The following is a 12,876-nucleotide window of genomic DNA, read 5'->3' on the forward strand; positions in this document are numbered from 1 at the left end:
AAATCGGACAGATGCCAGACCAAGCACTTTCTGATTGTGCCAGACAGCTTAGTGATGGAGCACCCCCCCCCGAAATTCTTCCTACGCTGTGAGCCCCACGTGCTGTGGCACTTATGTACCCTGAAATTATTTCAGGCACACGCTGGTTTTATCACCTCCTTCAAGGCAGGAGCCATATTCGACACTCCTCAACCTTCTTTAAAAATAGGGGGAGTTGAGGGGTGCCTGGGTGGCTTGGCTTGGTCAGTTGAGAGTCCAACTTCGCCTCAGGTCATGGTCTCGTGGCTCATGGATTCAAGCCCCACATGGGGCTCCATGCTGACAGCTCGGAGCCTGGAGCCTGCTTCCGAGTCTGTCGCCTCTCTCTCCGCCCCTCCCCTGCTCATGCTCTGTCTCTCTCTCTCCCTCAAAAATAAATAAAGATTTTTTAAAAATTAAAAAATAAGGGGCGCCTGGGTGGCGCAGTCGGTTAAGCGTCCGACTTCAGCCAGGTCACGATCTCGCGGTCCGTGAGTTCGAGCCCCGCGTCGGGCTCTGGGCTGATGGCTCAGAGCCTGGAGCCTGTTTCCGATTCTGTGTCTCCCTCTCTCTCTGCCCCTCCCCCGTTCATGTTCTGTCTCTCTCTGTCCCAAAAATAAATAAACGTGGAAAAAAAAAAATTAAAAAAAAAAAAATTAAAAAATAAAATGGAGTTGAAGAAGGCCACGCGCATGGCTCAGTCAGTTAAGCATCCGACTCTTGATCTCAGGGTCGTGAGTTCAAGGCCTGGTTGGGCTCGGCAATGGGCATGAAGCCTACTTACAAAAAAAATGAGGGAGTTGAAAAAAATGATTTTTTTAAATCCTTTCCGGTGCTAAGGTTACACGATTGACTCTGTGTCCTCGCCCAGGACGTGTAGGTATTCGGTAAATGTTTACCGAAACCATTCACTTTATCCTTTTCTTTCTTTGGAATTAATACCAAGAGGAAGGCTGTTAATAACACCATACTGAAAGATAATTACTTCTGAGCCTGGGTAGAGATGCCTCTGTGGCTCTCCCTCCCTCCCCATCCCCACCCTTCTAACCACACTTTGACGGACATCACTTAAAGCACAGCAGACGTCAGTTAAAGTACAAATTAACATATTAAGGGGTCTGCTTAACATATTTGACTTTTCCCGTGGTTATACTTGGAAAATGACATTGGATGATGACTGTATGGTTGGCTTCTCTCCTTCCCTCCGACCCCCCTGCTCAGCCATGTGGCCTTTGTCTGAATGACAGAGATCGTGCTACCCCCTTCACCTCCCACACGCATGCTTTATGCTTGCTCAGGGATGCCGGATCCGGTCCTGGGCTCCCCATGCAAATGAGCTTTTTGGTCCACTCACCTCCCCTGTATCCTAAACACAGATACTGTTCAGTTTCAAAGTGCCTTTCCCTCTGCACACGCCCCAGGGGAATAAGCTTTTAGGCGATCAGTTTCTCTCAACTTCTAAGCTCACGTGGTCTGCCAGTATAGACGACATCTCAACTACCAGATTTGGTAAGTTTGTGGTAGGCAGCAGTCGGTGAGAATACAACTAAGTGTTTTTGCTGTTATCCTCAACTTTCCTCCCGCTTCCCCTTATCTTGCGACTCGCCTTGCCATCGTGAACTAGAAATTCTCTTGCTGGGCTACGCGCCTTGGTAGGCAACCGCTGTGAGACCCCATAGGGAAGACCACCGACGCGGTCCCAGCTGCCCAGAGCACAGCTAGCCTGACGAGGGACGAGGCCCTGGCAGCATGTCTAAAGGCACCTCCTTGGAAGGACAACGAGCAGCTGGGAGGCCCGCTGGCTTCCTCAGACTCCTCACAACTTGCCATTTGAACCCCCATGGGGACAGACACAGGAGTAGTGAGTGAGCTCTCCGGAAATGTGCTGCTCGGTGTAGAAGAAGTGTTACCTTGGTAACAGCAAACCCGCTTCATTACCAGATGGCATTAGCTTTATTTGCGGTATCCCCGGCAGTTGCCAGCAACCAGCCTGTAGCCCGGGTCGCTGGGCGTGTCGCCTGTGACCGTGGCCGGCGTTGGCTACGCTGTAGAACCCTGTCCGTGGGCTGGTACGCGACGCCTTGCTGTATCAGTCTACCGGAACTGCAAGGTCATTACAGCCTGGTGCATCCAGTTACCTTCTACGCTAGAGCAGTCTGGACAGGTGAGGAGGTGAATCCTTGCAGAGTGACGTGAGGGCTGGAAAGCCCGTTAGAGAACGTTCGTTAAGCACCATCTCGGTGGAGCTCCAGAGGCTCCCGCAGCCCTGTCCACCACACCGCACTCAGGAGAAACAACGCCGACCGCCGTCTCGTGCTGTCGTGTGCCACAGCGGTAGCCACGTGTTTCACGTGGACCGACTCGTTTGATTTCCTCTCGGGCCCTCCGACTTCCGCAGCTGAGCAAACGGGCAGGAGAGATGGTTTGCCTTCCCCTCGATCACACCGCCCGGTGGCAGACGTGGGAAGGAAGCCCAGTGCACTTGACCTGCACACTAAATGGCCTCTTTTGGGTGTCAGCAGGGTCTGTCTAGATCAGCCCACGTGACAGCTTCATTCACATCTTCCGCTAGACTGCCCTGACCCTGGCCCTGACTCGGCAGCCGCTCATCGGAAGGCACATTTTTGTTCGGACCTCAGGGCCCAGCCCGACCGTCACCCCCTCTCTGCAGCTTCCCTTTAGCCCCAGGTGTGATAGCAGAAGAAGGTAGATTAACGCCAGTGCCAAGTTCGCTGAACTGGAGGCAGCACCCGTCGTGGATCCGGCTTTGACGTTAACCGGCTTCAAGCGATCTCGCCTCTGCCACGTCCAGGCAAGGGCTTGGGCCGAGTAGCGACAGCTGCCCCTGGGATGCACCCTGTGCCGGGCCTGTTGCGCAGCTTTCTCAGCGCACCGACTCCTCACTGCCACCCCGAGGTGGGGCTGTCGTCGTCTCCCCTCCGTTGGAGGAAACTGACCTTCAGAGAAGGTAGATGACCAGGCTTTCCAGCAGCAGAGCTGAGACCCGAGCGCACCCGATTCCAGGGCCTCACTCTCAGGCTTCAAAGTCGCATACGTAGTTTCGTTATGACCATGTTAAAAATTCGGAAAGCCATAAATCTACGCATATTCAACCTAGATGAACACCAGGGTCCTTTCTGGCTTTCTAAAAAATAAGCATGGGTAGACTTCATAGAGCTTTACCGGTTTGAGAGATAATAAAGTTGTCCACAAACCGCTACAGCCCAGTATAGGCACAAGCCGTGGGGGTGTTTGGTGTCTGAATGATTACAGGCTAAGGGAGAAGTGGACAGGAAAATATTGAGCTAATTCATATTCATAAAATGGAAAAGAAAAATTTTAACCGGTCAAAGTTATTTGCCTCTCTTGCCCTGATCGTGGTCTTGAAATGCCATTTCCCACTGAAAAGCAGGACTCTTGGAGGAAATGGCTGACTCATGAGCTCGGGCAGGAATTGTAACAAGACAAGCCTGGAATGCCCTGCACCAGAAAGCAAGGCACAGAGACTAGAGTGTGCCGGAAGGACTCAACCAGGGAGATGCCCCCTGGCCACAGACAGGACAGTGTGAGCATCAGTAAGACTGTGAGGCTAATAATCGCATCAGATACAGATACATCAAATATGTTTCAATCCACGAGTTTATAATGATGTTGGGTGGAAAACTGAGCTGTCTACACGGGAAGGAAACTAGTGAATTGATGCGTTGTTTCAAAAACTGGTAAATAAAGGGAAAGAACGGAGCATTTATCCTGCCTCTCCTCCTGCGTAATAAACTCAACCACTGAGTAGCCGAATCGTAGATGAGGGGAGGTTTCTCTTTATAAAAGTGTTCCAGCTGATAAATGAAGACGGAATGGTCACCCTGGTGTGTGGCCAGCACAGACCCCCGGCGAATTAATGGGTCAGCCGCTGCCAGCATCACCTACCGAGACACCCAAGCTTGCTTGCCTCCTGTTGGTAGACGGTGACACCGCCTGTGAACTCGTGGAGCCAAAAGAAATCACGCTGAATCTCCTCTCCTGCCAGTTTACAGGAAGTACAGAGTGAGGAGGAACGTGTAAAATACACCATGGGGGCACCATCAGCAAAATCCAGACTATGGAGAACTCTATAGAAAAAAACTGACCCAGTTTCTTCAACAAATAAAAGGGGACGGGGTGGGGGGGGCAGGGTGGCGATGGGGAACCTTTAGGCGAGCCTTATGAGACGTGTCAGCCCGTCACATGGTGTGGACCCTATTCAGATCCTGGTACAAGCACACGTTCTTAAGAGTGGCATCTACGAGACCGTTGAAAATTTGAGCCCTGACCACTTCAGTCTTGATAATATTGGAGAATTCTTGTTGATTGGGATGGGGGATGGCATCATAATCTTGTGCGTTTTGCTTTGTGCGCCCTTATCCTTTAGAGCCACGGAAGGAAAATGTTTACAGGTGAAACAATGTTACGGCTGTTACCTGTTTCAAAATAACGCAGGAAAAGGGCAAAGTAGGTGGGGGTAGCGGTGAAACGGGGTTTTCCAGGAGCTGGAACTGTGGAACTGTGGGTCTGTGGAGGTTCTTTGTTTTATTTCACTTACCTTTGTATAGGTGTTTAAATCTTCCATAATAAATGGGTTAAAGAAATTAAGGGGCGCCTGGGGGGCTCAGTCCTTTGAGCGTCTGACTTCGGTTCAGATCGTGATCGCACGGTTCGTGAGTTGGAGCCCCACATCGGGCTCGCTGCTGTCGGGGGCCGCTTTGGATCCCCCGTCTCTCCCCGCTCTGCTCCTCCCCCACTCGCGCTCTCGCTCCCTCTCTCAGGAGCAAATAAACGTAAAAAAATAATAATAATAACTAAGTTGCTCCCTCCAGAAGGGGGTGGTTTTACTTTTGTTTTGATTTAATGGCACCCGTTACTGGCAAGACAAGAGTGAAATAGTTGCATTCGTACCTTTCTGGCTGGCGTAACCCTTGTGGTTCATGGCTGGCTGGCAGATTGTATCAGAAGCCTTAAAATAGTTGTCCTGTTGGCCCCAGGAATTACAGTTCTACAGATCTTCAGGAAGTCATCCCAGACGCAACGAAGATGGTGAACAAAAACGCACATTGTAGCGGCACCTGGGTGGCTCAGTTGGTTAAGTGTCCGACTTCGGCTCAGGTCATGTTCTCACAGTTTGTGGGTTCAAGCCCCGCATCGAGCTGTCAACACAGATCCTGTGTAAGGATCCGCTTCAGATCCTCTGTCTCTGCCTGTCCCCCACTCATGCTCTCTCAGTCTCTCTCTCTTTCTCTCAAAAATAAACATCTCAAAAACAAAAACAAAAATGCACATGGTAGGCATGTTTATATTAGGGAAAACTTAGAAGCAACTCATGTCCGGCAGTAGGAGAATGGTTAAAGAAATTATAAATAGACCCACTAAGTGGAATGCTATGCAGCCACCATTTTTGGAGACTGCACGGCGATGTGTAACGGGTGCTGATGTCAGAATTTTAAATAAAAATGTGATTTGAAATTATATATATGGCTTCAATTACAACCATGTCAAAAATTCAGAAACAGTAGCTCGCTCTTTCCTCCGGTTTTATTCCAAAGTAATCGATTTACACCACTGTGTAAGTTTGATGCGAAACGCTCACCACAGGAGGCTCAGCTAACATCCATCTTCTGGAATAGAAGTACCAGAAAGAAGAGGAAAAAGGGAGAGACTTCTCCCTGTAAAGAGAACTTGTAGGATTTACTCTGGAAACTGCTTTCTTGCACATCCTGCCGCAGTGCTAGCTGAGGTCATCGTGGGTGACGTTACCTGTAGTGTAACTGGACCATTGTGCCCTTTGCTCGCCTACTGCCCCGCCCTCTGTCTCTGGCAGCCACAGGTCTGGCCTCTCTTTCTGTGGAGTCCATAGATCTTGGAGAGTAAAGAGGTTGAAAGGAAATACCCCGCCCCCAAATGTTAACAGTTTAGAAGGGCAGACTGTGAATGATTATTTTCTTCCTTTTTACTCCAATTTTCGATTTTCTATAGCAAGCTTATTTATTAGTTAACTTTTTAGTATTTGTTAGGTTTAAAGTATCAAAAGTCACTCTTAAAAACAACAAAAAAAAGTTTTCCATGTAAAATATCTAGTGTTTTTAGTGTGTGTTCTCTTTGAATTCCATCTTAAGAAGCCTGAGAAATGACAGAGGCAGTTTATTGGTTAAAGTCGGCTAGACTTTGGTTTTTTTAAGGAAATAATTGCCTAGTTATCTCTGCTTATTCGCAAAGGGCGGTTGAAAACGGTGGCCCTGTTGGGAAAGGTGTGTTGGATTTCCACTGCAGGCCAGTGAGAGGCTGGTCATTCCAGTGCTGATGATTACAAAACCATTAATTTGATTCTTTTCTTTCCTCCCCCCCCCCCCCACTAGAGTGCATGTAAACTAGAGAGAGCCGTTGCTCCTACCTTGGTGGTTTATTGACATCCTTCAATAGTGATTTCCAGGGATACCAGAAGTGGCCCATGAAATGCTACGTGGTATACAATATTTGAAAAGTACTACACAGAAACGAGAGGTTTTTATTAACACTCTCTCAAATGTAGATAAGGCTATCCTGTCTTTTTCTTACACTGTGTATAATCCTGGGCCATTTTAAACATACAAAAATAGAGAGCTCCTCTCAGCACTTAGAAGTTATTGAAGGAACCGGATACTAGGAATGTTCACTGCCCCTCCAGGACTAGTCGAGGAAAGAGGAGGGTTTTGCTGAGGGTTAGAAGCTGTGGAGAACAGGGAAATAAGGAGAGGACGGTTGAGGGCGGCATCCACAGAAACAGAGTGCACGTTGGCTCGTGGAGTTAGGATTGGGGCAGGCGGGGGGAGAGGCGGGGGGCGGGGGGCGCCTGGGGCGCTCAGTCAGTGAAGTGTCCGACTTTGGCTCCGGTCATGATCTCACAGTTTGTGAGTTCGAGCCCCGCATCAGGCCGTGTGCTAACAGCTCAGAGCCTGGAGCCTGCTTTGGATTCTGTGTCTCCCTCTCTCTGCCCCTCTCCCACTTGTACTCTGTCTCTCTCTGTCTCTCAAATAAATGTAAAAAAAAAAAATTTTTTTAATTAAAAAAAAAAAAAGGATTGGGACAGGGGGGTCTTTTGGGGTCCATCCTCTGATATTGGAGCCTCATCAAACAACCCAGACCGTGGGCCTAGGATGGGTCGTGTTCCAAGTATGCCTCTAGGGTCTCATCTAGGAAATGAACACAAGAGGCTTAGCAGAGTATTGGCAGAGTTACGTGAGCCCCTGAAAGCAAGGGAGGTGCTGCTTCTAGTCTTAGTGCCCAGCCCGTCCCAGCAAGCACGGCGGGTTACTTCTTCCCTGGCGTTATAGGAAACTGCGTGCTTCTTTAGGTGTGTGGGTTTTGTTTTTTATCCACGATACATGCTTCGTTTCTAACAGAGTAAAAGCACTTAATGGATTTCCAGGATCGTGTCCCTTTTTGGAGACAAAATTCAGCTACTTTCCATTTACCTCCAGAACTTACTTGGTGTTGTGTCTCCACCTAGTACCAGCTATTATAAATAGATCGCTGAGCCAGGCGGGCATTTGGCACCTGCCTTTCATCTCTCTGTTGTCGTCTCTACATAATCCTTGTGCGTACGTGGGGCCACGAAATAACAGGCAAACAAATGCGTTTACCAAATCCTGGGATGCCAGAATCCTAGATAGCCTTTGAACAGGATCATCTTAAGATAGAACCAAATAGAAGGAAACTTCATTTTATCCGTCAAGTAGTAAACATACGGAACTTATCTTGAGATTTAGAAGCCAAAAATCTGAATAAATTCGGCATAGGTGGATAAATGGGGACCCGTCCATCCTGAAGCAATGGCGGGAGGGCCTTGTTCTCAGGGCTGGTTCATGAACGTTTGAGGATGTCTTCCCTCAGAAGGCCCTCCGGCACGTCCCTCTGGAACAGGACGGAGAGGTGACCCTTTCTTGTTCGCGTCGTCTTGCCCCGCTTCCTGCATTTGCATGTTCGAGTGTAAGCTCTCATGCCCACGTGCACGTGTTTTGACAGGTGACCTTGGGAAAGGTGTTGAAAGTGATTGTCGTCATGCGGAGCCTGTTCATCGATCGAACAATAGTTAAGGGATATAATGAAAATGTCTACACGGAAGACGGCAAGGTAAGCGTTCTGGAGCCTTCTGTTCTGTTTCCCTTTATTTCCCGTATCCCAGAGCAGATGTGGTAGAGTCCCAGATGAATGACATTAGACGCCAGCAGTCATAGCCGAAATGGTCAGCCAGCATAGTTTATCAGTAGGAAGATGAACGTTGCACAGGAAAACATTTCTCTCTCTCCCCCTGCATTTTGCATCATGCTTCTGCTTGTTCCTTTAAGCCTGATGCCCTCACTTGAATTTCTAATTTATCACCTTAGACCCCAGTTGCCTCATTAAATGTGTCTTCTGAGGAAATGGATTTCTTTGTCTTTTTTTTTTTTCTCTCTTTTTTTTTTTTTTCCTTTTTGCCTAGTAGTGCAAGCACATCAATAGCCCAGCGTTGGGCATTTTCGGCATCTTGCTTTTCCTAGAACCATGAGGAAACTTCGAGTTAGTTTGACACACAGCCTGCTTCTTCTAATCTTTTTCCATGAGACTAACGAGGGGCCCTGAGGAAGTCGCGTATCCACGGCAGTATGTAGGGAACACAGTAATTGAAAAAAGAGAAGTTATTTCCACGGGTGATTTGTTTCATAGACAGTTCACCCGTGTGAACCCCTAATTTCTCTCGACTGCACACTGTCCATATGGCTGTATAGCAAGCATCAGAGGATGCTAATGGGAGCTGACAGCCTTCGTTTGTGTTTGCTTCCGGAACGTAATGAGCACTGCTCCGCCTGAGATGCCCACCCGGACACACCCTGCCCACTTCTTTGCACTAAGCCTCTGTCTGCGCCTCTCTCCTGAGCTCTCCCTTTGCTTCGCGAATCCCCGTAAAAATTCTGAAGTTTGTTACGGTGCTAGCCCCGCCCCGTCCGACAGCCACATTATAATGAGGACAGAACGTTCTTCCAAAAGTGGCAAAGGTAGCTTAGCACATACCGGTGTGTTGCACAAGAGCTGTGTTTTGAACAAGTGACCCCACATTTCCACGTCCCACTCAAGTGTTGTCGACGAGGGAAGCTGCTCTCACTTCAGGGACTCTGCCAAGTTCTCGGATGTCTCCCCATTGAAAACAAAGCATTCCTCGAGGGGAGGTTTCTTGTTTCTCTTTCGAAACACCAGAGTGACTCTTTAGAGCAGGGATGGAGAATAATGTGCGTCATCAGGGCGGGCGTGTGTATGATTTGTGATCCTGTGTACGATTCGTGGACTCTGGCGGCCGTTCTGACGAGCAGCTCCAAACTGGTTAGCCTCCGCAGAAGCAGCCCCGGGGTAGCACGTACCCTGGCCAGGAGCCCCCGCGTCACTGCTCCTGGCCATTGAGAGTTGTGGTTCTCGTTGCCTTTGTCCGAGGTTCACGACTCCGTAGTCACGGCTGGTGTGAAACACAGCCCTTGCCGTCCAGGGTCTCACAGGTGCACTGGGGACAGAAGGCTAGAAACCTAGAAAGCTAAGCAGCGGTAGCGACCATGCGATAAGAGATCCAGACTCAAGAGAGGAAGGAAACATTCTCTGATGTTAGATTCTGAGGAGTGAGGTTTTACCTGCTTTGCCTTATCCCTTTCACGTGGCATTTAACTGCCCCGTTCCGGAAGTGTCCTAAATAAGACCCGGAACGCACTTGGCACTTTGCCACCTAGTCCATACTCAGTAGATAACTAACGTCCTTCTTACTCTGCACCTAAACAAGGGACTTAGAAAACAGTCGCAAATGTACATCTCTAGGATTTCTCTCTGGTCGCTCCTCTTCAGGGGCTTCCGACCGTCCCCCCACGCCGTGGTTTTGTGTGTCAGCCCGCGAGGATCGCTCGCGACCTGTGTCTAGGTGGGACCTCTCCTCCCCAGGTGCACCTCACATTCAGCCTGTCACGCTTCCTCCCGAAACTTGGTTTCCCGCCGCAGTTAATCGTACCCCACCTAACCACTGAAACCGTCCCCTCCCTCAAGTCTAGTGGATTCTGGCGATTCTCCCGCTTAAATCTCTCCCAAGTCGGGCCCCGCCTGTCCTTCCGGGTTCTCATTTCTCAACGGAGAGAGTGCACTGGCCTCCTCGTGCCTTGTCTCCAGTCTTATTTCCCTCCCACGGCCTGTCCTTCCCTTGGCTTCCAGAGTGGTCTTCCCAGGATACACAGCCAAGCACATGACTCCTTTGCACCACCCGCATTGCCCAAAGCAGACAGGAAAGTAGACTATTGATAGGTGTTGGACACGAAGCAGGCCGCAGTCAAAACGTCTGAGAAACACGGGGGTAGGGAAGGGTCAGTAGGCGTTTTGACCGTAGAAATTCCTAGAAGCTTTAGGTTGCTGAGTGTCTTACGAATCTCCCTAGAGGAGGACATAGTGTGTGATGTTTTCCCAACTTATTTGAACCCCAAATTCATCGTTTCTCCCTTTAATCTCAGAGTACATTGTGACAGTGGCGTTGAGCAGCAATGCTTCTGAAAACCCTGGCTTCTAGAACAAAATCCAAGCTCCTTAGCAATGCATAGAAATGTCGAGTGATGCGGCCCCTGCCTTCGTGACCTCGCCTGCCGTCCGTCTCCATATGCAAGCTTCATCTTCCAGCCTTTCGTGCCGCTTGGGGCTCCCACGACTCTGTCGCCCATCTGCACCCTCTGTGCCCTTGGCCTGGGATGCTTTCTCCCCCTTGTCCACCTGACAGACTCCCTCTGCCCTTCACACTGACCTCCTGCCATCCTCTTTCTCTTCCTGTCCCCATTTTCCCAGGAGCCTCTTGTACGAGCATGGGCTCTGGAGACACAGGCCCAGGTGTGCGTCGGAACGCAGCACAGGCTAGCTTCCTCGTGAGCACGTAGCGTTTAGAACGGTCTTTGTCCAGGATTAGAACTAGCACCTCCTGGTTATTTGTTTACGTTTCTATCTTGCAATTGATAGAAACACCAAGAGGATTCCATATGTTGACCTTGTAGGTGTCCTGCTGAGCAAACTTGGCCCACGGGGGTAATAGAGTCCTAGGTTCTGTCTAAGCCAGACTCGTTCAGCAGACGAGGAGACTGAGCCCCGGAACGGTACAGCGACTTGCCCGCGGTCACACCACGCCAGGCCTCAGACCCCGTCTGCCAGGAGCACCTCAAGGGGCCCGACTCTGTCCCGGGGCTGTGCCTCGGTGCCCGGAGAGCCGGAGAAGCCCGGTAACACATAGGAAGGGATAGCCGGAGAAGCCCACGCGGGATGTGAAAATGCTTCAGCGGGGATTGGAAAAGTGGCGAACCAAACATCACAACAGGGCCCAAGGAAGCAGCAGGGAGTGAAGTCATAAGTAAATTAGAAAATGAAGGAGGTACACACACGTGTGCACATGGCACGTGTCTTCCTGATGAGAGATTAGCGTGGGCTCCCTGCTCATCAGGACCCCGAGTGTGTGTCTGGGAAGCTGAATTCAGCTATGATTCACATCACACATGCGATACTGGAGGCCTCTCGCCGCGTTTTACAGCTGCGCACATCGGCCCAAGTGGTCAGCAGGGACCCTAACACTGGGAAGAGCGAGATCGAGAGGACCGAGTCGCTGGTGCTTTTAAAGGTACATTCACCTCATCTGGCCGAGATGCCCTCAATCGGCTGGTCTGCCCGGAATCGAATCCTAGCCAATTTGATTAGCCCCTTCTTTTTTTCAGAGCACTTTGCAAAACCATGCAGACGTTATTAGCGTTCTATTTTCAGTACTGATGCTGGTGGATGTGAATCTATATATATTTATATACACGTAAGCATTAGGGTAATTAATGTGTGGAAATGTCTCGCCTGCCCCAAACAAAATGTAACCTTTGGAAGGAGCCGTGGGAGCTTGGGGTGTGGTCCGCAGGAACAGATTGCTGCCTGCAGTTTTGCTGTTCCCAACCTGCAGCCCTGCGTTTGCTGAGCTGGTGCCCGGGTGCTGGCCTGGGGGTAATCTGCTGCAGTCTCAGCACAGCCACTGATACGGTGGGTGTGGCTTGGAAAGCCACCGACTTGCTGGGGCCTGAACCTCTGCGACCGCAGCAGGTCTGTGTCCCCCAGACCCCAAGCAGCCCGCACGTCCTGAAAAGTTTAATTGGCCCTTTTGTTGCAATAGTGGCCCAGCGCCACCCGCCCCCCCGCCCTCCCCCCCCCAGCCCTCATTTCCAGACCGGGCAGGTTTTTTCCCCGTCAGAATCCCTGCAAGGCTGTCACTTTGCATTTTGCAGTAACCACCGGCCACCACTGCCCTAATCGGTCTGCCTCTTTACCTGGGATGCGTATTTTCGATATCAAGCTCCTGTACACTCATTCCTCTAATAAAATACAAAAATGCTTTTAAAACTTACCAACCCGCTATTCACGGTAACCAGGGAGGAGCGGAGAGCCATGACTCAGCATGTTAAAAGGCAGATTTAAGTTGAATACCTGGCCATTGTCCTGATTTTACACCCATCAGACTTAACTGAAGAAATATATGTGTCTCGGTTGAATTTATCTTATTAGGGGATTTAGGTTATGTTAATGCTATAGCTTCATTAATTACCCCATATCAATAAAAAAGGCAGCTTTTAGCCTCCTAGCGAAAGAGAGGGAGAGAAATAGTAGTATCAAAGGGAACCTTCAAAGACAGCCAGAGCTGTCTCCAGGGTGATTTCTGATCCCTGCATTCTTCCCACTTCAAAGTGGGGTGTGTGCGTGGCAGGGGGGGGGGGGTCGAGGGGGCTGGGGAAGCTGGAATCTGATTTCTCTAATAAGTGTTGGCATCGGCCCCGTTTGATA

The 12,876-nt window shown here is 49.9% G+C and overlaps 1 protein-coding gene across 1 annotated transcript in view; it reads left to right on the top strand.

Annotated features, from left to right (window-relative positions):
• MED27 (mediator complex subunit 27) overlaps positions 1–12,876 on the top strand; it is a 200,311-nt gene that overhangs the window by 162,421 nt on the left and 25,014 nt on the right. Inside the window, exon 5 of the mRNA XM_047098125.1 lies at positions 8,050–8,157. Within this exon, the coding sequence (XP_046954081.1) occupies positions 8,050–8,157 (108 nt within the window). The remainder of the gene's footprint in view (positions 1–8,049; positions 8,158–12,876) is intronic.

The sequence above is a fragment of the Lynx rufus genome, unplaced genomic scaffold (assembly GCF_022079265.1).
Source record: "Lynx rufus isolate CCGP_SWC_20201006 ecotype Redwood Valley unplaced genomic scaffold, mLynRuf1.p SCAF_44, whole genome shotgun sequence".
Lineage (NCBI taxonomy): Eukaryota > Metazoa > Chordata > Mammalia > Carnivora > Felidae > Lynx > Lynx rufus.